Source organism: Euleptes europaea, chromosome 13, assembly GCF_029931775.1.
Source record: "Euleptes europaea isolate rEulEur1 chromosome 13, rEulEur1.hap1, whole genome shotgun sequence".
Taxonomy (NCBI): Eukaryota; Metazoa; Chordata; class Lepidosauria; order Squamata; family Sphaerodactylidae; genus Euleptes; species Euleptes europaea.
The window spans coordinates 61,047,434-61,074,640 of NC_079324.1; the positions used below are offsets into that span (position 1 = coordinate 61,047,434).

A 27,207-nucleotide genomic window follows, 5' to 3' on the forward strand; every position below is an offset into this window, starting at 1 on the left:
AGATCAATGCCAAATAGGAATGCTCCTCCAACAAGTGTCCGGGGAGACATTGATTTATTCCGAACGTCCGCACAAGAATGCCTGCACAAGAAGACCATCAATGCGAGGCTGAAATGCCCTCCTGTACATTCCTGGAAGAATTCTTTCAGCCCATTGAATTATAAATACCTTGCAAGAGGAGCAAGAGAAAAGGCATTGGTTGCATAATGGCTGGGGCTCTTTTTATACTTACTGTCGTCAGGAAGGATTTCACCTGCAACTTCGGGGATCAGCTGTCAAAATGCATGCAGATTCCCTCAAGCAACAGCAACTCTGGAAGTAGAGCAAGTGGAGAAACGCATCCGCTTGAAACCTCTCTGCGCCTACTTTCCCCTGCTGTTGCCACAGCACTATCAGGCGTGTCTATGCCCCACCCTCTGATAACACAGCACCCGTGCTTGCTTTCGGATCCATAATCAGCAGTGAAAGGAGAGGACTGGCGAGAGATGGGGCCTGCCCCAGCTGCTGGGTGCAGGAAATCAGCAATCCTGCCACATACTGGCAGTTATTAAAACCACATTTACATAATTTAAATTCCCTTTTCAGTATGGATTAATTAAGCGCCCTCTCCAGATGGTCAGTGGCTACAAAGGACAATTTCCAAGCCGAAGGTGGGCAAATTTTGACCCGAGGCCATGTCTGGCCCTCAAACAGTTTAATCAATCAGGATGGCTGGCCCGCACGCATCCACTGGCGGGCTGATGCTCCCAAATGGTTGGGGAAAGAGCTTGTGGGCCACGGGCCACGCAGAGCAGGAGAGCAAAGGAGAGAGGCCCGCATCTGGTCTTCCAGCTGCTTTTGAGAAGAGTTGGTTTTCATATGCTGACTTTCTCTACCACTTACAGGAGAATCAAGCTGGTTTAAATCACCTTCCCTTCCCCTCCCCACAACAGACACTCTGTGAGGTAGTTGGGGCTGAGAGAGCTCTAAGAGAGCTGTGACTAGCCCAAGGTCACCCAGCTGGCTTCATGTGGCGAAGTAGGGAAACAAACCCAGTTCTCCAGATTAGAATCCACCGCTCATGTGGAGTGGGGAATCGAACTCGGTTCTCCAGATTAGAGCCTGCCGCTCTTAACCACTACACAGCGCTGGAGCCCTCAAGCCAAGAAATTTGTTCATGACACATGAAGCTCCTTATACCGAATCAGACAGTGGCTTCTTCAAGCTCAGGGTTGTCTGCTCAGACTGGCTGCGGCTCTTCAGGGTCTTCCACCTCACCTGCTGTCTGATCCTTGTAACCAGAGATGCCAGGAACTGAACCAAGATGGGAATCCAGCAGCAACTTAGAGACCAACAAGATTTTGGGGGGTATAAGCTTTCAAGAGTCAAAGCTCCTTTTATCAGATCGGGCTTCGACTCTCAAAAGCTTATACCCCTCAAATCTTGTTGGCCTCCAAGATACTACTGGACTCTACCCTCGCTCTTCTACTACAGACCAACATCACCACCATCTACAATGACCTTCAGGGACTGTACCTCCCACCTGCTGCATGCCAAGCAGATGCTCTACCACTGAGCCACAGTCTCTCCCCTGTTCTATGCTCATTCCTCTCAAAGAAAGTTGGTAGTCAGGACTTGCACAGATCAGGCTGACTTAGGGTTGCCAGGTCCCTCTTCGCCACCAGCGGGAGGTTTTTGGGGTGGAGTCTGAGGAGGGCGGGGTTTGGGGAGGGGAGGGACTTCAGTGCCATAGAGTCCAATTGCCAAAGCGGCCATTTTCTCCAGGCGAACTCATCTCTATCGGCTGGAGATCAGTTGTAATAGCAGGAGATCTCCAGCTACTACCTGGTGGATGGCAAACCTAGGACTATACCTGAATGCCCAGGCTGCTGCCATCTTGGAGAAAAAGCAGAGCAAGCTGGAGGCTAAGCAGAGCCAAAGCCGTGCTCCGTTGTTTCCTCCAGCTGAGCTGTTTTGCTTCCAAGATTTGAAAGCATCTCCATACAGACACACCGACTCCAACCAGTCAAGTGGATGAAAGAGGCAGCCGGGCTTCTTCAAATGGACACTGCATAGTTATTGTTTTGAGCAGAGGACTGCTCAAGATGTATTTACATTACTTTTGCATGCGCTAAAAGCTGGTCCTAAGCTCCTAGAAGGACTTTTCCATCAGAGAGGTTTGAATAATGCAAACACACAACGCTCAGGCGCTCTCTTCTGTCTGGAAATGCTCGTAATTTGGAATCAAGTTCTCTTTCCGATGGACTTTGGAACGCAGGTGCACTTTTCCATTTGGAACGCTGGACGACCTGCCCTGTCAACAAAAAGGATGTTTATTATAAAGCTGTATTAGCAGTGCTAATTCTGGAAGGCCAAAAAAACCCCTCTGAACTCAAAAGAGATGCTGAGTGGGGCAGGGTAATCCTGGCTGTAGTCTGCCACATGTGAGAAGGACAGGGCATGCTGAATCAAAGCCACGTCTTGTGTCCCAGAGCCTCTTAGGGTTGCCAACCTCTAGGAACTAGCTGGAGATCTCCTGCTACTACAACTGATCTCCAGCCGACAGAGATCAGTTCCCCTGGAGAAAATGGCCGCTTTGGCAATTGGACTCTATGGCATTGAAGTACCTCCCCAAACCCCCCCCCTCCTCAGGCTGTGCTCCAAAAACCTCTTGCTGGTGGCAAAGAGGGACCTGGCAACCCTAGAGCCCCTGCTTCTAAATCTTAGAGGCATGAGGTAGTTGTGGTAGGGTTGCCAGGTCCGGGGTGGGAAACTCCTGGAGATTTAGGGGTGGAGCCTGGGGAGGACAGGGACCTCAGTGGGGTACAATGCCATAGAGTCCACCCTCCAACGCAGCCATTTTCTCCAGGGGAACAGATCTCTGTAGTCTGGAATTGAGCTATAATTCTGGGATACCCCCGGGCCCCACCTAGGTTGTGGCAATGACTCACCTCTAAGGACACCCACTCGTCTCCATCCTCCTGTGCCAGCTAATATGCGATACCCATACAGTTTTTGCTGTAACCTGGTTAGCCCAGGCTAGCCTGATTCAGATCTCAGAATCTAAGCAGGGTTGGCCTTGGTCAGTATTTGGATGGGAGACCACCAAGGAAGTCCAGGGTTGCTATGCAGAGGAAGGCAATGGTAAAACAAGGGTTGCCATAAGTCAGCTGTGACTCGACAGTGGGGGGAAATTCAGCTCTCACAAGGCCTGATTTAACCATCCCTCAACAGCGGGGAACCCAGCAGGAGATGATCTTTGGGCCCTTTCTTTAAACCCTCATGGGTGGGGCTAAGAAGGGAAATAGCACCTCGGGTAAGTAGCTAAGGAACCCTTGAGGGAGGACAGCCATTCACAAGAAGAGGTTGTGGAGGGACAGGATTGCTCTCTTTAAGTATTTGAAGGGCTTTCACTTAGAGGAGGGCAGGGAGCTGTTCCTGTTGGCAGCAGAGGAGAGGACTCATAATAATGGGTTTAAATTGTGGGCGGAAAGGTACTGGCTGGATATTAGGAAAAATATTTTTACAGTAAGAGTTGTTCGACAGTGGAATCAGCTTTCTAGAGAGGCGGTGAGCTCCCCCTCACAGGCGGTCTTTGAGCAGAGGCTGGACAAGCACTTGTCAGGGGGGCTGAGTCTAGGCTGATCCTGCATTGAGCAGGGGGTTGGACTAGATGGCCGGTATGGCCCCTTCCAACTCTATGATTCTATGAAGACCAGCCAATTTTAGTACGCAAAATGCTTTTACGACTATTAGTTAAGCCACCTTTGCAACAACCTTATGAAGGAGGTGAGTGTTGTTGCTGTTTTGCAGGTGAGCAGTGGAGGCCAACGTGCCGTGAACTGCAGCCTGAACAGACTAGCCCAATCTCTTCACAGTTTGGAAGCTCACTAGGGTGTTAGTACTTGGACAGGAGACCACCAAGGGAGTCCAGGGTTGCTACGCAGAGGCAGGCCATGGCAAACCACCTGTGAAGTCTCTTGCCTTGAAAACCCCCATGGTCCTGGGGTCGCCGTGAGTCAGCTGTGCCTTGATGGCACACAACCATCATCATGTAGTGAAGATTTGAACCCGGCTCTAAGAACCACATGTAATACTGTCTACCCGGACCACATTCTCTCATCCTGTGATGTTAGATGTGGTCACGGCAGGAAAGTTGTGTCTTCCGCCTGTAGTAACTGATTAGCTTCTTCAGCTGTTCATAATTTCAGACTTCTGGAAGTGACCATGAGGGCAGGAATCTTATTTTTTGTTTGATTTTTTAAATTGGAAGGACACTCCATGCCACATGCAGTGCTTAGGAGTATTTTAAAGTACTAACAGCACACTACACCAGAAATCATACAGACTCCCAGCTTAAGCCACCCTCCACTCCGAAATACAAGAACCCCCCCCCAAAATATGTATTTGCATAGATGATGTATATTTTGAAAATGAGTCACCAGTTTTTCTAGCTACACAGTAAAACTTTTGTTTTTGAAGCCTGTTTTCCCTATTTGTAAATCCAACTAGTCACATCTCACTAGGAAGAAAGGGAGGGGGAAAACACGGTTTACAACCGCAGCTGTACAAAATAAGAAATCGGCAGAAACATCCCTTCACTCTTCCTCCCCCCCCCAAAAAAAACAGAAAACCGTTGGTACAGAATGCTGTGGCCAGACTGTTGACAGGAGTGGGTCGTAGGGACCAGATCACTGCAGTCTTGTTCCATCTACACTGGCTTCCAATTTGCTTCTGGGATTACTTCAGGGTGCTGGTACTGACCTTTAAAAGCCCCGTATGACCTGGGCCCAACATACAAAGATGGGTCTGGAGACCAGGTCCTATGAGGAAAGGCTGAAGGAGCTGGGTATGTTTAGCCTGCAGAGGAGAAGACCAAGAGGGGATATGATAACCATCTTCAAGTACTTGAAGGGCTGTCATATAGAGGATGGTGCCGAGTTGTTTTCTGTTGCCCCAGAAGGTCGGACCAGAACCAACGGGTTGAAATTAAATAAAAAGGTTTACATCTAGACATTAGGAAGAATTCTCTAATAGTCAAAGGGGTTCCTCAGTGGAACAGGCTTCCTCGGGAGGTGGTAAGCTCTCCTTCCCTGGGGGGTTTTAAGCAGAGGCTAGATGGCCATCTGTCAGCAATGCTGATTCTATGACCTTAAGCAGATGATGAGCAGGAGGGCATCTTGGCCATCTTCTGGGCATGGAGTAGGGGGTCACTGGGTGTGTGTGCGAGAAGTAGTTGTGAATCTCCTGCATTGTGCAGGGGGTTAGACTAGATAACCCTGGTGGTCCCTTCCAACTCTTATGATTATACCTTAAGGACCGCCTCCTCCCATACAAACCTACCCGTACACTCTGGTCATGCTTGGAGGCCCTGCTTTGGTTGCCCCTGCCATCTGAAGCTAGATGGGGGGCAACCCAAGAAAGGGCCTTCTCCGTCGCAACCCAAGAACTTCGGAACACCCTTCATCTGTTTCCCTCCATTGGTGTCTTTTACCAGCAGGTGAAGACTTTTCTGTTTCGTTTGGCAGACCCCAGTAATGGTTATTGGCCCTCCTTCCAGTGTTGTTTATGTGCTTTTAACAGAATTACTTTACAATTTTAAAATTTTTAATTGTTTAAAATGTTTTAATGTTTTTTTACACACACCGCCTTGTGGACCTTGATTTGGTGGAAAGGCAGCATGAAAACATTTCAAATAAAATAAATATCAGTAAATTGGGTTTTGTTTTGCTATTTTATTTCCAAACAGTGAGTTGCATAGCGCCAAAAAAGTCATATTACAAAGACGGGTGGGGAAAAAAAGGAAGTGTCTTGATGCTGGGAAGTTCTCTTGCAGAAGCCACGTTGCAACTGAACATCAACTGACAAGTGTACGATTGTCTCCTGGCTTGCAGAGAAGAGCGTCCCAAGGGATTGTGAACCTCTGCCAAAGTGCCTCATTTGAAAGCATTGATCAAGGGGACCTCGCAGGCGGGGAGCTCCTGGTTCAGCTGCCGGAAGAGCATGGCACACTGGTTTCTCTCCTGTGCCTTGCCCAGGCTGTGGAAGAGCCTGGCTTGGAGGTAAAGGACGTCTCGCTGCTGCTCTTTACAGTCCACATTTGCAAAATAGGTTTTGGCTTCGTTGAGGCTCAAGATGGCTGACTGCAGCGCTGCCAGAAAGAAGAGAAGGGTTTGTTTTTTGTGTGGCTTCTAAAGGTAAGGTAAAAGGTCCCCTGTGCAAGCACCGGGTCATTCATGACCCATGGGGTAACGTCTCATCCCGACATTTACTAGGCAGACTTTGTTTACGGGGCGGTTTGCCAGTGCCTTCCCCAGTCCTCTACGCTTTACCCCCAGCAAGCTGGGTACTCATTTTACCAACCTCGGAAGGATGGAAGGCTGAGTCAACCTTGAGCCAGCTACCTGAAACCAACTTCCTTCGGGATCGAACTCAAGTCATGAGCAGAGCTTGGACTGCGGTACTGCAGCTTACCACTCTGCACCACAGGGATCCTACCCCCAAATTTATTTTTTCCAGTTATTTAGAACATCTCAGTTGACATAAGAACAGCTTGAATCAACTTGTTCCTGAGGTCGCATCACCAAAGAATAGCGGATAGTTCGGTGAAGATGTCAACCCAGTGTGTGGCTGCTGTGAAAAAGGCAAATTCCATGCTGTCCATAGTCAGACAAGGAATAGAGAATAAAACTGCTGCTATCATACTGCCCTTGTACAAATCTATGGTGGGACCACGCTTGGAATACTGTGTACAGTTTTGGTCAACACACCTAAAAAAGGATATTGCAGAGGTGTTCCCAGCCACCTCACTTTCAATCTTCAAGAGGCAGCTGAAGGACAGTTTTATTTACGACTGTTTGACTAATTTTAATTTTTATTGGCATTCCAGAGATTTTAAATTGTTGGTCCTCTGTGTTGCTCATATTCGTTGCTTTATTTACATTGTAAGCTGCCTTGAGTTTTCAAGGTGGAAAGGTGGTTATTAAGTGTTTTTAATAAATAAAACACACACACACACACAGGAGACGGTAGCACGCTTGCTAGCAGATGGAGCGTTCTTACCTTCTGCTTTCTTCTGGGGGGTGTAGGAGGCTGCTGAGGCGACCTGGCACTTGGCCATGAGGAACATGGCAGCGCCCTTGTCCAGCACCGTCCCGTGAGCCAGGATGGGTTCGATCGCCAGGTGGAGGATGCTCAGGGCTTGCTCAGGAAGGCCAAGCATTAGCTGAAGGGAAGGGGGAAGGAAAGCCGTTACTCCAGGTTCCTGCCCGCTGGTTCCTGTTTTGCTGATCCGGTTCTCACGTTGCTGTAGGCGATTTTTACCAGCTTAGATTTGTGTTACGGTTTTTACCAGCTTAGATTTGTGTTGCGGTTAAGGAGGTGTTATTTTAGGGCAGAGCCATCGTTTGACTGGCCCAGGCTAGCCCGATTTCGGAAGCTAAGCAAGGTCAACCCTGGTTAATATTTATTTCTTAGATTTATATCCCGCCCCTCATTCCGGGCAAGCCGGGCTCAGAGCGGGTCACTACATAATAATAAATCATCAATTAAAACATACATTATAACATACTTTAAAACTCCATTCTCCATATTACAATAAAACAAAATGACATTCCATTCTCAATCGTAGCCACTAGGCAGGTCCAGTCTGCAATGGGACCCCCAGACCAGATCGGGGGAAGGACGGGGAGGCCAGCAAATGATGATAGTAGAAGGACTTGAGGCTGCCCTCAGGTGTAGGGTCTGGCGGAACTTGGATGGGAGACCCCCAAGGAAGTCCAGGGTTGCTGCGAAGAGCCAACAAGGGAAGCCTGCATGGCCCACACACACCCTTCGACCCCCAGCCCACGCCTCCAAGAACACGCAAGGAGCAGCTGCTGCACACGGAGCTGCCGTACCTGGGAGAAAGCCAAGTTGAGGATGGTTTCAGAAGCCAGGTGCTGGAGGTGGTACTCCTGGGAGAGAGCCAAGGCCTGGAGAAGGATGGGCAGGGCTGTTGTGTGGCAGAGAGACCGCAGGTGGAGTTTGGCAAGAGACAGGAGAACCCTAAATGGGGAGTAGAAAGGGGGGGAAAGCAAGGTGTGTGTGTGAAAAAAAAACCCTCCTTCAAAGGCATCCTTGCTATTGTAGCCCCGCCCCTTGTAACCACGCCCCTTCTCAGCTCCTCTCATCTTCTGCTGCGCCCCTTCCTTAAAGGGACAGACAGTTGCATTCTCATAAATGCGCAACTGAATACATCAGAATGGCTAAAAGCGGACAGAAAGCAGGGCAACGCTTTGCATGTGAGTGGTGGCCAAGAGAGTGGTCCGCACCTGGTTTCGGCCACAGACTCACAAGCCCCTTACTCTCTGCCTCGGTCTCCCTCCACACTGGCCTACCTCACCAGGTTGTCATAAGGATGACTATGGTCTGAAGCCTTTCCCCGTTGCGGAGGGGTTCCTGAAAGGATGTAGGAAGAGCCCCGTCACAGAGGCCAACAAGAATCTTGCTTCTCACCTGATCACCATCTCGGTGATTTTTATTTTCTGGCAGTGAGTCAGGAGCTTCTGGAGGAGTTTGTGTGCCTCCGACATTTGGTTTTGCGCTTTCAGTACAACGGCTTTTCTGCAACACAAAATGTACAGATGAGGGAACCATCCAGGGATTTTTTTTTTTTTACCTTCCTTGATTTTAAGAGGTGAGTTAAAACAGAGGCTTAAATGTCTCCCAATGCAATCAGTGGGGGAAATAAAAATGGCGCCAACTTTGCTATAGGGTCGCCAAATCCAGGTTGGGGAATTTCTGGAGATTTGGGGGCAGAGCTTGTAGAGGGTAGAATTTGGGGAGGGAACTCGGCAGGCCTGTGATGCCCTAGAATCCACTCTCTGAAACTGCCATTTCCTCCAGGGAAATGGACCTCTAGTTTGGAGATCAGCTGTAATTCAGGGAGATGTGAGGTCCTGCCCTACCGGGAGGTTGGCAACCCTACCTCACCAGGATCGTACCCAAGACTAGTAATCATGTGATCTCAAGACTGGATCATATAACAAGGACCTTGAGATGAAACATGACCATTACTGGTTACAAATTCTATTGCAGTTACCCGCAAAACCACAGGTTTGATGGAGGGGTCACATAATGATGCATAAGAACTGTGCTCCCCACTTTGAGGGACTCTGGTTATAAGCTCTGCTGCAATCAGAGTAGTTGCACTGAACAGGACCAGAAATGAGAGCCAACATGAAAATTCAGCATCCTGAGAATCAAAACTCTCTTCTTTAAAAACTAGTTTCTAGCTCTTTGGAAGGTGAAGTTGTCGCAGACTCTTGTCTGTTTAGCGGTCCTGGTTGAACAAAGAGCAGGCCCTGACAATTTGTTTCCGTCCTCAGATTTGCAGAACACGTACACGTTTTACTTCCGCAGCTGTGAACTCAATGTTCCATCCTTGGGAAAAAGAGATACTCTGAACAGATGGCTTGATGCCCCCCCCCCAAAAAAATCTCTGAACAAGTTGGTCTAATAGTTCACAGTTTGGATAAATATAATTTTGTGAGAACTTTCTTCTAAGCTCAGAGAAACGCTCACCTCATACCATCAGAAGTGACAAACTGGAGGGTATTGGTAAGGTCATTTGAGTCTCTTGCAATTGGGCCTATATAAGGCAGCCACACCCAAGACACCCCTGCATGAGACAACCTAATGATTCTGATGGTTTTAGCGGGTACCTGTGTTGGTCTGCTGTAGAACAGCTAAATTTGAGCCCAGTAGCACCTTAGAGACCAAAAAGATTTTCAGGATATACCATATTTTTCCGTCTATAAGATGCCCCCATGTATAAGACGACCCCTATTTTTTTGAACTCAAAATTAAGAAATCAGGGGTCGTCTTATACACAGGGGCGTAGGGAAAAATACGGGCGTGGAACGGAGCGGGGACACTTAGAAGGCTGGTTGCCCTGGCTGGCCAGCAACCGGCCTTCCCGTGGTTCCCGCTCTCTTCCCCGCCCATCAGCTGATGGGCGGGGAAGAGAGCGGGGACTATCAGAAGGCTGGTCGCCGGCCGGCCAGGGTGACAGGGCTCTTCCCCACCTGCTCTCTTCCCCGCCTGTCAGCTGACGGACGGGGAAGAGAGCAACCTTCAGTGTATAAGACGACCCCCCATTTTTTTCTAAATATTTTTAGGAAAAAAGGGTTGTCTTATACACAGGAAAATACGGTCATCTTTCAAGAGTCAAAGTTCCCTTTGGCAGGTATCTGACGAAGGAAGCCTTGATTCTCAGAAGATTATATCCTGAAAATCTTGTTGGTGCCCAAGGTGCAACTGGACTTGAATCTAGCTGTTCTACTTCAGACCAACGAATCCTGTTTCAGTCAGACATCGGCAGAGGCCCTTGTTCCTGCGGACTGCTCACCTGTACACCCCCTCGGTGCTATTCAGGGCCGTAATTCCAGCCACGAGCGAATCGGCAACGTGGTACTTGCCGTCGTTCACGGCTCTGTCAAACTGGATCTTCTGATCACACAGCATCCACAGCTAAGAAGAGAGGGATTCGGGAAAACAGGACAGAATTCTCATCTGATTTCTACTGTTCTAATAAAGACAACATTTTAAACTTTTTTCTTCTCTCAGACAGCAATATGAAATGACGAGGAGAAGAAGAGTTGGTTTTGATATGCCAACTTTCTCTACCACTTAAGGAAGAATCAGACTGGCTTACAATCACTTTCCCTTCCTCTCCCCACAACAGACAACTGGTGAGGTAGGTGGGGCTGAGAGAGTTCGGTGAGAACTGTGACTGGTACAAGGTCACTCAGCAGTCCACTATGCAATGGAGGAAGGGGTTTCATTTCCCAAAGGGGGGGGGAAGGTTAGGTGTCTTGTCAGAGTTCTTCTTTGTGATGCACAAGTCAGAATGCGAAATGGACGCATGAGCCAGTGGCAACCGGGAAGCAAGCCAGAGAAGGGCAAAAAGCACCCAAAAAGTCAGAGGCCGCATGAGGGAATTCTCAGTTCGCGACTCCATCTTTTCCAAGTTTAGAGGCCCCACTGAGAGCCCCTTGCCTGAAACCACCCCCCCTCCAATCCTGGAGGCAACACTACCTAGAAGTGAGCAAGAGGTCAGTTGCTGCTGCAAACTGATCCTTAATCCAGCACCGCGGGGGCACGCGGAGTTGCACAGAATTTTATAAAGGTAAAAAGAAAGCCTAGTACATTCGCACCCCCCGCACCCCCCCTGGAAACTTACAGACTAAAGAAGAAGAGTTGGTTTTTCTATGCCAACTTCCTCTACCACTTAAGGGAGACTCAAACCAGCTTACAATCACCTTCCCTTCCCCTCCCCACAACAGACACCCTGTGAGGTGGGTGGGGCTGAGAGAGTGAAACTAGCCCAAAGTCACCCAGCTGGCTTCGTGTGTAGGAGTAGGGAATCAAACCAGTTCACCAGATTAGCCTCCGCCGCTCATGTGGAGGAGTGGGGAATCAAACTTTGTTCTCCAGATCAGAGTCCACCACTCTTAACCACTACACCACTCTGGCTCTTACCTGCGCATGCTGACTGTTGGGGGGGAATCTCTCTTTCAGGTGCTTCAGGATTTCAGAGGCAGCTGCAAAATAGCCCTGAGACACAAAGGGAGGGAGGGCAGTCAGCAGTCGAGGGATTCATGCTCTGAAGAGAGATTTTGATGCCTATGCAAACTCTGCATTTTGGCACTAGCCAAAATTTTAGGTCCAACTGACTAAAATTGGGTGCGTGGGGGGAGCATAGTGTGGACTCAAGGCTGTACGTTATGGTGAAGGACTGTGATAAGATCCCCCCCAGTCCTACTCTGCCACCACCACATGGACTTTTTAAGGCTAATATAATAGCTGACGGGGGGGGGGGGGCAGAGTTAAATTGTGGCCATGGTACCATGGAAGGGTTTTTTCTTCACCCTTTAAAACGATCTTCACCTGCTATTTCCTCCTACACAATCTACTATCAGCACTGGTAAGAAAGCACTTGTCTTTTTTTTACCAGGGCTGGGGGAGACATCTACCTGGGGAAGGATGGGGAGGAGGAGAAAAGGCTCATGAAACCACCTTCTACTGAATCAGACCACTGCTCCGTCAAAGTCAGTATTATCTACTTGGACTGACAGCGGTTCTCCAGGGTCTCAGGCAGGGGTCTTTCACATCACCTACTGCCTGGTCCTTTCAACTGGATAAGCAGATGCTCTGCCACTGAGCCACAGCTCCTGCCCAAGAATCCATCCCTCTTGTGGGCTTCAGAAAAGGAAATGGGGCAGCTCAGAAGCAGAACCCCACATCTGTCGTACTCAACCATGAGAAGACACCCCCATGGGCCATGCTTTTCTTCCCCAAGTGCCACAGGCAAGATCCAATCCTTCCTCCTCAGGAGGAGCATCCTTTTCAGCTTCAACCCACAAACAAAGGCAGCCACGGACAGCATGAAACCCAAGCACTGGGCTTCTCACCTGTTCGGCGTGCAGCTCGGCCAGGTGGCACAGCACCACCGCAAAGGACTCGGTGTTGTTCTGCTGGACGCCCACGTTCACGGCCTCCAGGCTGTTCATGCTCAGCAGCATCTGGGCCTGCTGGAGGGACATGGTGCTGGGGAGAGAGGAAGTCGGTCAGCAAGAAACAATGCATATCAAACCCAACACCTGAGGCCATCTGCACTCTGTCCAGGGCCGCCTGGACTTTTTAACACTGAAATTCTGTGCCACAGAAAAGGTCGATTCTGCGACCTCCAAAAATTAGGGAATCTGCATATGTTATTCTGGTTTTGCTAGCTGTGGAGAAGAGCCAGGAGATCCACTGGGCACTGAAGCCCTGCCCTGAACCACATTGTTTAGCTAACCCTCCTTAAATTTCACCAATTTGGGAATGGTCTGCGGCTCAGCAGTAGAGCATCTGCTTGGCACACCAAAGGTCCCAGGTTCAATCCCTGGCCTCTCCAGCTAAAAGGATCCGGTGATAAGTGATAGGAAAAGACCTCTACCTGAGACCCTGGAGAGCTGCTGCCAGTCTGAGCAGACAACACTGACCTTGATAGACTCAAGACCCTGGAGAGCTGCTGCCAGTCTGAGTAGACAACACTGACCTTGACAGACCAAGGCTCCAATTCAGTGTAAGGCAGCTTCATATGTCCAATTTCTTTGTAACCACAATAGCTAAGAGCCTGCATCTTCCTTTAAAGGAAAGCAGGAGTCCTCGGGAAGGTGCCCTGTGCTCAGCGCCACACTTGGCAGGTTTGTTTCCCCACAAAGGGAGAAAACTTGATGTACACAGAGACTTGAGGGAGGGGCTGGGGCTCAGTGGTACAGTATCTGCTTGGCATGCAGAAGGTCCCAGGTTCAATGCCTGGCCTCTCCAGTTAAAGGGACTAGGCAAGTAGGTGATGCGAAAAACCCCTGCCTGAGACCCTGGAGAGCCGCTACCGGTCTCAGTAGACAATACTGACTTTGATGGACTAAGGGTCTGATTCAGTATAAGGCAGCTTCACGTGTTCATGTGACAGGGTCCATCACCCTTGTAAGACGTTCGGTGAAGCACCTGCGGCCGTAGAGCCTCCAGATCGCTGCCTTCTGGGCAGTGCTGATGTCGATCAGCTCAGACAAGCTGTGCTTCCAGTGTAAGAGGTCGGAGTCCTTCAAGGCATCCATCAGCTTGCTGGCCGTCTTCCCCGCGAAAGCTCTTTGCTGAACCAATGACTGGATCCCCAGAGAGGCTAAATACTAGGAAGAAGGGGGGGAGGTGCATTTTAGAGATGAAACCATTCATCATTGGGAGGCCCCAGTAAAAAGACAAGTTACTTTAACAAGAACATAACAAAGGTCATACTGGATCAGACCCAGGTCCATCAAGTCCAGCAGCCTGTTCACACTGTGGCCAACCAGGGGCCTCTAGGAAGCCCACGAACAAAATGACTGCAGTAGCATTATCCTGCCTGTGTTCCACAGCACCTAATATAATTTTATACAGTATAATTAAAATAAGAACATAAGAAAGGCCACACTGGATCAGACCAAGGCCCATCAAGTCCAGCAGCCTGTTCACACAGTGGCCAACCAGGGGCCTCTAGGAAGCCCACAAACAAGACGGCTGCAGCAGCACCATCCTGCCTGTGTTCCTCAGCACCTAGTATAATAGGCCTGCTCCTCTGATCCTGGAGAGAATAGGTATGCATCATGCTTAATATCCATTTTGACTAGTAGCCATGGATAGCCCCATCCTCCATGAACATGTCCTGCGCCACAGAGATAGACCATCTCTATGAATGCTCCATCACGACAGGCCTTCCTGCACACAGCGAACTGGTGCGGAAAGCAGTAGGGTTGCTTTTCGCCTCCTCTCCCAGCTTGACATACAGGAATTGTTCTGTAGTTTCATGCAGGGAGCGCATTCACACCCGCCTCCTCCCTTACAGCCTGCAGACTGAGATAAGCTTTACTGCTCGATTCGCACAACTGTTATCAACCAGCCCAATGATCCCATTTGAGTGAAGACGTACTGGCAATCCGAAATGCACCGCCTTCTTCACGGAGTGCTCCAAAAGCACACAGCTGTCCGATTTCTTCTGCTCCAAGATGTAGAGCCAGCTCTGGAAAGAGAAGAGTTCAGAGTACTGCAGAGAGTGAATGGCCGGCATCTTCCCCGTGCTATGAAAAGCAAGCAGTCTAATACCCTCTTTGCAAAGCAAACACCCTTTCGGGAGCCGCAGACCAAAAGCGAGGCTTGCCTTAAGAATGGGCGCAGGAGAAAAACAGATCAATTATCCCACTAGGCCGAGAGTTATAGGATCTGACAGAGGTCAATACCAATGATTTTACAAGGAGACTTCCATTATACAATTAGCACACGCATTCAGAACGTAAGGATGTAAGTAGAGCCACGGTGGATCAGACCAAAGGCCCATCAAGTCCAGCATTCTGTTCACATAGGGGCCAACCAGCTGACTCTAGGAAGCCCGCAAGAAGGATGACCGCAACAGCATCCTCCCGCCCGCATTCCCCAGCAACTGACTGAAAGAGGCATACCGCTTCTGGTTCGGGAGGGAGTAGATATCCATCACCGTTAGTAGCCATTGTGACTAGTAGCCAGTGATACCCCATCCTCTATGACAGGGGTGTCAAACATAAGGCCTGCGGGCTGGATCCGGCCCCTTGAGAGCTCTTATCTGGCATGCTAGCCAGCCGAGGCAGCCACCCACCCCTACTCTCGATCTGTGCTGGCGGGGCACAACTCAGACCGACTCAGTGACATTTATGTCACATCCGGCCCTCATAATAATTGAGTTTGACACCCCTGCTCTATGAATTTGCCCACACCCCTTTTAAAGCTTTCCAAATCGGCGGCCACAATTTAAATCTGCACTGTGTGAAGAAGCACTTCCTTGTGTCTATCCTCAATCTCCCACCCTTCAGCTTCAGTGGATGACACCAGGTTGAACACACATGAAAACACATGAAGCTGCCTTATACTGAATCAGACCCTTGGTCCATCATAGTCAGTACTGTCTACTCAGACTGGCAGCGGCTCTCCAGGGTCTCAGGCAGAGGTCATTCACATCACCTTTAACTGGAGACACCAGGGATTGAACCCGGGACCTTCTGCATGCCAAGCAGATGCTCTACCACTGAGCCATGACCCCTCCCCACTAGGTTCTAGTATAATGGGAGAGGTGTCCATTCTCTCCACACCATGCATAATTTTATAGACCTCTGTCACTTCTCCCCTTACTCAGTGGGTTGAAGAGGATCGCTTTTGTAGTTTGTCTTAAATGTTCTAACGGCCTGCTGCCCAGAATGTTACCGCTAGTTGGAGGGGTGGCCGCTCTGCTGACCTGGGTGACCCAGGCTAGCTTGATCTTGCCAGATCTCGGAAGTTAAGCAGGGTCAGCCCAGGTTAGTATTTGGATGGGAGACCACCGAGGAAGTCCAGGGCCTCTTTGCAGAGGCAGGAAATGGCAAACCGCCTCGGAATGCCCACTGCCTTGAAAACCGCATGCAGGGTCGCCGTAAGTTGGCTGCGACTTGACAGCACTTTCCACCACCAAGTCAGACTGGGGATGGGGGTAAAGGAACAACACAGGTGAGGACCCCCTGAAGTCCTTCAACAAAACAGGCCCGGAGACTCAGACCCATTGCCTGCTCTAGCCATAGGGCTCATAGCAAGTACCAAACCGCTTTCCTGGGGAAAGTCTGGCAGCATGCAGTGACTTTACAACCCCAGTGTCAAAACTCCAGAGCCACAAGAGTTGGCTCTTCCACTCGGCCCTGATGGATCATCTCACCAAGCAGTGCTGCAGGCAGACATGATCGTTGGACTCCTGAGCGATCCGAATGGCTTCCCGCAGGGCCAGCTCCGCTTGCTGGCTGCAGCCAAAGGAAAAAGAGGAACGGCTGGGAGTCTCTGAACACAGAACCATGTTATAGGTGGTGGTGGGAGGATGGGGAAGAACAGAACACATTCCAGACATGAATTACAGAGCAGTAAAGAGTAGGGTTTCCAACCCCCAGGTACTAGCTGGAGATCTCCTGCTAGTACAACTAATTTCCAGCCGATAGAGATGAGTTCCCGTGGAGAAAATGGCTGCTTTAGCAATTGGACTCTATGGCACTGAAGTCCCTCCTCTCCCCAAACCCCGCCCTCCTCAAACTCTGCCCCAAAAAGCTCCCACCAGTGGCGAAGAGGGACCTGGCAACCCTAGAAAAGAGGTTTCCTTTCTCCTCTCCCACCCTGCAATCTTATGTGAACAACCTGGGCACGTCTTCCTCCATTTCCTAGTCCAGAACCTCTTTCACAATGCGTGTCAGAAAGCTTTGGCTGGATCAGACCAAAGGCTCAGTTTTAGGGATGGTTCCCACAGCGGCTAGCTAAATGCCCCAGGACAACCATGGGGGGAGCAAAGAGGCCAAAGCATCCCCCTGCAAATGAAAGTCGGAGGTACACTGCAGCCGAACATAGAGGTTCTACTTAGCCACAGTAGTCAGTACCATCTTTACCCTTTCTGCATGATTTGTAGTAAGTAGATTTTTTAAAAACCAGTTTTAAACTAATGGGCCCAGCCCCCTTTTTAAAGCCATTAAAACTAGAGGCCGTTACTGCCACCTTGTGGCAGAGTTCCACGCGTGTTGCCTGAAGTAATATTTCCTCTGCCAGTCGGCCATCTATTGTCTATTAACTTCATTGTGCGGTTCTATCATCATGGGAGGGAGAGGAAAAGGTTCTATCCCTTTTCTTCTACACCTTGAGTAATCTTATAAATGCCTTGAGCCCACAGGAAAGGCAGGGTATAAATATTTTAACAAACAATGCCGCTATCATGTCTCTGCTTCCAACGTTCTGGAAAACTGGAAGCAGCTGAACACACATGAACACATATATAAAGCTGCCTTCTTCTGAATCAAACCCTTGGTCCATCCTGGTCAGTATTGTCTAGTCAGACCGGCAGCGGCTCTCCAGGGTCTCAAGTGGAGCCCTTTTACATCACTTACTGCCTGGTCCTTTTAACTGGAGAGGCCGGAGATTGAACCTGGGACCTTCTACCTGCCAAGCAGACGCTCTGCTACTGAGCCATAACCTCTCCCCCACAAGTGGAAGGCTCCGGAGTTTTCAGAGGGAAAAAATGCTCCTCTGGTTTTGTGTACCAGCTCCACTGAGACCCATTTGGGATAAGCAAATCCATTTTCAAAAAGCAAGGAAGTGAAACTTACAGCTCATGTGAAGCTCAGAAGATAAAGTTAGTTTTTATATGCTGACTTTCTCTTTATATGCTGAATATTTAAGGAAGAATCAAACAGGCTTACAATCACCTTCCCTTCCCCTCCCCACAACAGACACCCTGTGAGGTAATTCACAGTGGGTAGCCGTGTTAGTCTGTCTGCAGTAGTAGAAAAGGGCAAGAGTCCAGTAGCACCTTAAAGACTAACAAAAATATTTTCTGGTAGGGTATGAGCTTTCGTGAGCCACAGCTCACTTCTTCAGATGAAGTGAGGTAGGTAGGTACCTGTGAGGAAGGTAGGGCTGAGAGTATTCAGAGAGAACTGTGACTAGCTCAAGGTCACCCAGCTGGCTTCATGTGGAGAAGTGGGGAAGCAAATCCGGTTCTCCAGATTAGAGTCCACCGCTCCAAACCACCGCTCTTAACCACTACACCATGCTGGCTCTCAGCTGAACATGGTTTGCACTCTCAGCTTGACATGATTTGCACATGAAGCTTAACATGGTTAACTCTGCATGGACAGAGTTACTGGAGACTGCTAATCCAGGGTCAGTTTGCAGATACAGCATTGGCCAGGATTGTTGGTTCTCTAAGGACTGGAACCTTGAAACCAGCGGAGAACCAGAGCTGTTTGCCTGAGGAAAGGGGTGACCGAGTCCGATGGAAGGAGACAGAAATACCACACCAAGTTCCACCGCCCGGAGAAAGAACGCCGACAACTCACTAGTGGCCGAAGCGGCAGTGCAAGGCAGCCAAGTTCAGCGCCGCGTATCTCAGGCTCCTGCCGTAGCCCTCGTCGCCGTTGCTCTTGCTTTCGGCGCCAGTGAGGATCAGGCGGTCAAAGTAGTGGAGGAGGCTGTGGGTGGAGCTGAAGACATCTTGGACCCGGAGGCTGTTTAGGTAGCTTAAGTAGTGCTGAAAAGAAACAGCGCAGGGGCCCATCGTTGGCAAGACTGGCTTCTCGCAACGAATGGCTGCATGATGCATAAAGGCATACAGGGCACGCGCATGCACAAGCGAGGGAGGAATCTCGGCAAACACTTCACACGAGAGGCCAAAAGGTGAGGTTTGGTTGGCTGTGCGAAGTCCACGACCTTCAGGTTCCCTCACCTGACCTCTGCTGTTCCCACCCACAATCACAGAATCATAGAGCTGGAAGGGCCATACAGGCCATCTAGTTCAACCTCCTGCCTAAAGCATCCCTGACAAGTGTTCATCCAGCCGCTGATTGAAGGCTGCCAGTGTGGGGGAGCTCGCCACCTCCCTAGGCGGCCGATTCCACTGCTGAACTATTCTTACTGTAAATTTCTTCCCCTAAAATTCAGCCGGTACCTTTCAGATCATAAATTATACCCATTATTGCGAGTCCTAGCCTCTGCTGCCAAAAGGAAGAGCCTTTCAAATGCTTAAAGAGAGCAATCATGTCCCCACTCAACCTCCTCTTCTCCAGACGGAACATTCCCAACTCCCTCAGCCTTCTCACCCCCTCTCTCAACACAGACACCTTCCCTCTGGCCTTCTCACTTTGTTGCTTCTCCCACCGTTCTTTCTTAACATAAGAACATAAGAAAGGCCCTGCTGGATCAGACCAAGGCCCATCAAGTCCAGCAGTCTGTTCACGCAGTAGCCAACCAGGGGCCTTTAGGAAGCCCCCAAGCAAGGCGACTGCAGCAGCACCATCCTGCCTGCGTTCCACAGCACCCACTATAATAGGCATGCGGCACTGATCCTGGAGAGAACAGGTATGCATCATGACTAGTATCCATTTTGAATAGTAGCCGTGAATAACCCTCTCCTCCATGAACATGTCCACTCCCCTCTTAAAGCCTTCCAAGTTGGCAGCCATCACCACATCCTGGGGCAGAGAGTTCCACAATTCTTAGCCTCCTCCCAGCCCCTCCTTAGCCCACGGCCTCCCCCTTTCCCCCCAGGCCACACATTCCTGTACACCTCCACCCTGAGGCCCAGAATTCAGCCTGCCTCTGGGGTATATTTGGGGTAACTCCGCCAAGGACACCCAAAAGTGGACACCAAATTCCTCCCTGAGCTACAATACAGAGAATGCTAGACCTAGCAACTGCCTGGGTGTGTGTGTGTGTGTGTGTGTGTGTTGGAGAATCCAAAACCACCTACCGCTTCAGCAAAGTCAGGGTTAAATTTTAACAAGCTGTTAAGTTCCTTTTGTAAAGATGCTGGCGAAAGAGCTTTCGTTTCATCGTTTTTCAACAGAGATGCCTGGAAGTACATTAAAAGCCTGTTAGTTGAACATACCGGGGGTTGGGGGAGGAAATATAAACTCTAAAGCTGCTTAATTTTAATATGATCCAAGCAACAAAACCCTTTTAACACCAGGAAGGGGGGAAAAAGGCCGGAAGCGCACAGGCAAATTTCTGAGGACAGAGACTGGGGTGAAGCGGTGTTATAATCAGCTCAGAGAAGGGACTCTTGCCAGCTTAATTATGATAGTTCACAACCTGGTTTACAGGACTCACAGAAAGACACTTCACAAGCACACACACACCCCGGTCATCCCAGCACCCTGAAGTCAATACTACTAAACCCCCAAAGAACTCCTTTAGGCCTGCTCAAGAATGCACAGATGATTTTGAGGGTTTCCCCCCCCCTTGAACAGAGGACTTGAGAGTTCTACCCCCATCTAAAGCCATATCACAATTGACTGCTGAAATTCCTGTCATGTTGGGGTGGGGGGAGAGAAGCAGAAGCAAATGCCCAGGGTGGTTTAGTGGTTAAGAGCGGTGGTTTGGAGCGGTGGACTCTGATCTGGAGAACCGGGTTGGTTTCCCCACTCCTACCCATGAAGCCAGCTGGGTGACCTTGGGCTAGTCACAGCTCTCTTAAGAGCTCTCTCAGCCCCACCTACCTCACAGGGTGTCTGTTGTGGGGAGAAGAAGGGAAGGTGATTGTAAGCCAGTTTGATTCTTCCTTAAGTGGTAGAGAAAGTTGGCGTATAAAAACCAACTCCTTCTTCTTCTCCTGGGCAAGTGGTGCCTGCGGCAGGCTGCTAACAATCACAGCCACAGTGTGGATGAGACCCAGTGTGGTATAGCGAGGTTAAGAGTGTCGGACTAGCATCTGGGAGACCCAGTTTCGAATCCCCACTCGTGCCATGGGAGCTCGCTGGGCGACCTTGGGCCAGTCACACTCCCGCAGCCTAACCTGCCACGCAGGGTTGTTGTGAGGATAAAATAGAAGACAGGAGAATGATGTAAGCTGCTTTGGGTCCCCAAAGGAGAAAAGGTGGATATAAATAAATACATAGAATGGGAACCATCCCTGGACGGTTGGGGAAACACTGGCGGCCAACTAATCGAGTGGAGAGGTCTCTGCAGCAGAGGCAGACGGCAGGATGCGCTGCCCATTTCACAGACCTGTTGCGACAGGAAGTATTCCGCCTGCTTCTGTGAAAGTGGCCCGTTGCAAGAGATGTCTTCCTCCCTTGGGGGGCAAAGGAAAAATGCAATGAGATTTCTGTTGAATGATTTTGACATTCTAGAGATTTTTAGGCTACCTTTTGGCCAAGGCTACCTGCCAGGGTTGCTGTAGTAGCTTCCTAGAAGACTGTACTGTATGCAACAGAGTATGCAGAGAGACTGAAGCATAAGCCAGAAAGTTCCTGGTTCGAATCCTGTCCCTTGGGAACTCATGAGCTAGCCTCTGGCAAGCCATGAGCACAGATTCAGCCACCTGCTGACTTTGCAGGGAAATGATTTCCTGCTTTTATCTCTTGCTGCAGCCCACTTGAAATTTTGTTCTGGGGTGGGGGGTCGTCAATGGATCCTCAGGAACAACACGGGGGGGGGGCAAAATGAGAGTCTGCAGTGGGGGGGGAATTGGCGGAGAAGTCCTCCCACACTTCCACAAACAGAAAGGCCGTTGTGTTGGAGGAGCTGTGTGTCAGAGGGTAGGCTGTCTTAACGCATAGGGGCCCCCATGCTAATCTATGTATATTGTGACTTGCATATTTAGCATGTGTTTTACTAAAGATAACAGATAATATTAATGTTAATTTGGGTTTGGATTAAGAACAAATACTGAAATATTATGTAAGAAAGGACTTGCTCGTTATGGAAGCACCAATAAATATATCTTTAATTTTATCGACCATTTACATTTTTATTCCTGTGAGTGGTTGTGTAGGTAGGGGCCTCAGTACACTGCTTGCCCGGGGGCCTATAATGTTGTTAAGATGGCCTTGGTCAGAGGCACATGAACACATGGCCGGCAGCGGCTCTCCAGGATCTCAGGCAGAGGTTTTTCACATCACCTACTTGCCTAGTCCCTTTAACTGAAGATGCCAGGGATTGAACCTGGGACCTTCTGCATGCCGAGCAGAAGCTCTACCACTGAATCATGGCCCCTCCTGGCATGCTGCTCTGCCTTGCTTCAGACCCTCCCCCATGCAAAATGGGGGTATGATACCCCTAACCTAGTTATGGAGCAGATAGCCAACCAGCCCCAACAAAAACTGTCTGACTATTAATGGGAAAGAGAAACAAAGCCTGACCTGGTAGAGCTGCTGAGACCACTCTGGTGAAACCCAGAGGATGGGAAGAGGCAGCCCCCAGTTCTCCAAGGGGTGCCCCTGTCCCCACATTCCAGAGGGAGTCCTCTGCTCCAGGGAGATATATCAGAGACAAAAGCATGTGGGAAAGAAGGACCCCCCTTTCAAAAAATCAGGTTGACAGGAGCAGAGGAAGGCTAATCAATGGATTACCCTTATTTTAATTAAATTACCTGCCACTTTAACAAAAGATAAAAGAGTCCCCTTTTTGCTGGTGGATAAGAGATCCAAGAACAACGCTGGCGGTGGCCAAGTATCTCTCCACCATATTTGGTTAAACTTTATTATGGTCCACGACCAGCACAAAAACATGTATAACTCCATATTTTCCTTAAAGAAATAAAGGCTCCCCATTTACTGCTCAAGACCTTTTGGTCATGGGAGCTTGAAAAAGGAAAGGAAAGAGGGTTACAAAAAAGGAAACCTGAGAGGTCCGTCAAAGTCTTCCTTCTCCATTTTTGAATCAAGGCCCTCGCAGTGCGTCAGCTCCATCTCGGCTTCCTCTCCGCCGCTCTTCTTCAGATCCTCCTGGTAGTACTGCTGAAGGGCTGTGTACAGCTTGTACACTTGGCTGAAGGACAGCTTGTTGTAGGCCAGGATCATCTGGCGTAGAAACAAGCCTGTGGGGGGAGCGAAGAAGAGGCCCTCACATGAACACACATGAAGCTGCCTACTGAACCAGACCTTTATGGGAAGCTGATCTAAGTGGTGATGAGGGGCTAAAAAGTAGATTTGGATTCAGTATCTTTTAGGTCAAAGGAGATAAGATAGGCCAAGAAAACTCTTGTATCTGCACAGGATTCTCCTGTGCATGTTGGTAGCTCTGCTAAGCATATGAAGAACATAGAACAGCACAGTACCTACTACACTTGTCTTGTGGACATCTGGTTCTGGTCTGTTGAATGCCTCTGAGAGGTCATCGAAGAATTGCTCCATGTCCTTCAATTCTCCTGCTGCCATCAGCTTTATCCTATGAACAAAGCCAGCATATGAATCCATCTTGTTCCAGTTCACAACACAGCCCCAGCACTACTAAGGCAGGTAACTATTCTTTTCCTAAGGTCTCCAGCAGAGGCTTTTCCAAGCTCCACTACTCAAGATCCCTTTTTTACTGGAACTACAAATAATCTTAGGGCACCCTCAAGACTAACAAATGCCACCAATGCAGGTGTCTCTAGGAAGAAAAGGCAAGAGAGGTTTACAGGTGGTTTGCCATTGCCTGCCAAGCTAGCCAGACCCTGTCAGATCTAAGAAGCTAAGCAGGGTCGGCTGTGGTTAGTGCCTGGATGGGAGACCACCAAAGAAGTCCAGGGTCGCTACACAGAGCCAAGCAATGGAAAACCACCTCTGTTAGTCTCTTGCCTGGAAAACCCTACGGGGTCACGAGAACACAAACATAAGAACATCAGAAAGACCATGCTGGATCTGACCAAGGCCCATCAAGTCCAGCAGTCTGTTCACAGTGGCCAACCAGGTGCCTCTGGGAAGCCCACAAACAAGACGACTGCAGCAGCATTGTCCTGCCTGTGTTCCACAGCACCTAAGACAATAGGCATGCTCCTCTGATACTAGAGAGAATAGGTACTAGTGTTCATTTTGACTAGTAGCCATGGATAGTCCCATCCTCTGTGAACATGTCCACTCCCCTCTTAAAGCCTTCCAAAACAGACACTACAGGTGTGGCAAAAGGGAGCACATAGTCAGAAAACATGGAAACTTGCCTTATTTGCACTAAGTTTGCTAGCTGGGAGCAGCGTTCTTCAATGGCCTTAATCAATCGAGAAAGGGTCATATCAGGGCCCTGCAGAAAGCAGATTGAAACATGAGCCATTTCAATGAATGAATTTGAAACATATGAGAAGCAAAACTCATCAGCTCCACCGCCTTTAACCACAACTAGAAAGGATACCCCCACACTCCAGCCCAGTGATTCCCAAGCTATGCGCTGTTGCAAGGGATGTGTAAATGTATCACAATAAATAAACGAATGAAACAAGTAAAGGCTTCAGGCAATCAAACATTCAGCACACTGATCCACAGAAGACGCTGCTCACTGCACCGTTGTCAGCTGACGTGCTCAGAATAAACTTTCTCCTAACCAGCCTCTACCAGGAACAAGTCACTTGGCTGCCTCTCTGCATTGGGTGCAATTGCATCACTCATCCCTGATGCAAAGTTGGATCAGAATTACGAGCCTACAGGAAACGCTGCCTTTTGCCTCTATACACAAATCCCTGATTGACCTCTGGCTCCTTCCAATCAGGAAGCATACCTAGGCCATCTGCTCATGCACAGGAAGTGGACTGTTCTAAAGACAGGTAATTCATACCCTTTCGTATTGTGGAAGTAAACATGATGGGGTGGAAGAGAACCTCAGCTATGAAAACTTTGGGAAACACTGCACAACGAGATGCAGTATTAGGAAGCAATTTTCCTCCATGCCAGATTGGCCAGGGATCCTGAAGGATTTTTTTTGGCCATCTTCTGGGCATGGCATTGGGATCACTGGAGATATGTGTGTGGGGGGGGGAGCAGTTGTGAATTTCCTGCCTTGTGCAGGGGTTTAATCAGATGACCCTGGTGGTCCCTTCCAACTCTATGATTCTATGAAGGAAAGCCTCCGCCTCTGTGGAGATCTTTCAGAGCTACTGCAAAGCCTGCTTCTTTGCCAGGGCTTTTGAGGGCATTTGAATGGCAGGCCTTTTAATAGGGGGAGGAAAAGGGATTTGGGGTTTGATATTTTATTTTTGGTTTTAACAGAAAATGTAAGCCTCCTTGAACCGCGAGGAAAGGTGGGATATAAATGTTTTAATAAATAAACATAAATAAACATTATATGACTATTTGGGTCATAGTGTTCGAAACACAGGAGTCCTTCCAGAAAAAAACGACTGGCAATGGAGGACAATGGCTCAGTCCAAGAGGGCATCTTTATAATAGAACTGTATCGTAGTCCACAGCTATGACTACTGTAGGGATCATCTGCTCTTAATGTATTGCCTTATACCTTGTAATCCACTTTCTCTATTGTTTATCGTATACTTTTGCCTTAGTTTGTTGTCTGTATTGTTCTCTACTTCTGTAAACCTTGTCCATTGTTCATTGGTTGTCTTATGCTGTTTGATCGCATGGCTTTATATCCTGTAAACTGCCATGGATAGCTCAATCCTCCATGAACATGTCCACTCCCCTCTTAAAGCCTTCCAAGTTGGCAGCCATTGCCACATCCTGGGGGCAGGGAGTTCCACAATTTAACTATGCGTTGTGTGAAGAAATACTTCCTTTTATCTGTTTTGAATCTGTTTTGCCCTCAACTTGTCCTAGCATGATTGTATTTTCCAGTGACTCTTGTCTTCTCATAATGTGACCAAAATACGACAGCCTCAGTTTAGTCATTTTAGCTTCTAGAGGCAGCTCAGGCTTGATTTGCTCTATAGCCCACTGATTTGTTTCCCTTTAACTGCCTTCTTTCCAAACTAAGCAGCCCTAAGCGTTTTGATCGCTACTTATAGGGCAGTTGCTCTAGCCTCCTGGTCATTTTGGTCTCCGTAACTCAGCTTGGGGTTCACCACACTTCCCACCATCACCCCCTCTAACAGAAAGGAGGTTCCACTTCCTTCCAGCATGACCTGCTCCGCACACAGACCTATTCCTCCCTCCTCCTCCTCTCCGGCCCCTGCTTGACCTGAAGCAGCAGCAGCAGCAGGCGATTCAGGCTGCGCCTCTCGAGGAGGCTGAGGTAGGGCCCGTCCCGGCCCATCTCGCTGATCAGCGCCAGCAGCGCCGTCTTGTAGGGGGTGACCCAGTCTTTGATGCCGAAGACGTTGGCGTGCACCACCCCGTTGGTCATCATGGGGTTGAAGTACAGGCTCTCGTGCACGCTCGCCATGCCCGCCGCCTCCCTGCCTTCCTTCTTGCCGCTCAGCTGGGCCTGCTCGGCAGGGGGACGGCGCGGGGCGTCGCACCCGCTAAGGCGCGAACTGACCAATCACAACGAGCCCTGAGCCGGGACGTCTCGTAATTGGGCTCGGGTGGAAACTTGACTCCCGGCTGCAAAGGTTCCCCCGTGGCTGCGGAGAAGGGAGCGGGCGTGCTGGGCGGGTCTGATGCTGGAGGCGGAGAGGGGTCGGATTGCGAGGTCGGAGGTGGGAGGGAGACGTCTGGGGAAGGATGATACGTAGGGGAAGAAAATACTAGAGTCTAGTCTGTGGGCTTCCTAGAGGCCACCGTGTGAACAGACGGCTGGACTTGGTGGACCTTGGTCTATGCAGCAAGGCCGTTCTTGTGTTAGATTTCTAGAGTTAAGGATGAAACGATGGGTTATCACCGAAACGTCTTTAATTAGTAGGAGAAGAAGAGTTGGTTTTTATATGCCGACTTTCTCTACCCCTTAAGGAAGAATCAAACCGGCTTACAATCCCCTTCCCACAACAGACACCCTGTGAGATGGGGCGGAGAGAGCAGTGGCTAGCCCAGGGTCACCCAGCTGGCTTCATGGGTAGGAGTGGGGAAACCAACCTCGCTCATCAAGATTAGCGTCCACCGCTCACGTGGAGGATTGGGGAATCAAATTAAGCAGGAGTCCAGTGTCACTGCAATGTTATTTCGATGCGGCAAACTACAACTCTAAAACCAGAGTGACTGTCCGCATTCTCTTTTTTGGTCTTTATTTCCCCTAAATACGGTTAGAAGGTATCTATGTATATATTACGCTGTGTGAACATGTGGTAAGGGAATATGTTATTAAGGAGAACATAAATGACAATCTATGGATAAATTGCATTTTGTCACACTTGTAAAGGGCTTCCAGAAGACAGATACAAATTTCAGATAAGCAATTTTTTGTGAATGAAGGTGCTACATACCTGACATATTGCATAGTTATAAATGTTTCATATTTAATATGAAGATCCCATTTTCTCAATCCATTTGTGATTTG

The 27,207-nt window shown here is 49.2% G+C and overlaps 1 protein-coding gene across 1 annotated transcript; it reads right to left on the reverse strand.

Moving 5' to 3' along the window:
- Positions 1-5,905: 5,905 nt before the first annotated feature.
- ANAPC5 (anaphase promoting complex subunit 5) lies at positions 5,906-26,176 on the reverse strand. The gene is made up of 17 exons (XM_056859387.1): positions 25,954-26,176; positions 23,990-24,069; positions 23,129-23,238; positions 22,693-22,888; positions 21,076-21,142; positions 19,820-19,921; positions 18,411-18,601; positions 16,256-16,337; positions 14,474-14,563; positions 13,516-13,697; positions 12,435-12,570; positions 11,503-11,577; positions 10,370-10,491; positions 8,476-8,583; positions 7,878-8,025; positions 7,042-7,204; positions 5,906-6,130 (listed from the first exon to the last, which is right to left on the reverse strand). The coding sequence occupies exons 1-17, from the start codon at positions 26,155-26,157 to the stop codon at positions 5,916-5,918; spliced, it is 2,271 nt and encodes a 756-aa protein (XP_056715365.1). The 5' UTR covers positions 26,158-26,176; the 3' UTR covers positions 5,906-5,915.
- Between the last annotated feature and the right edge of the window lie 1,031 nt (positions 26,177-27,207).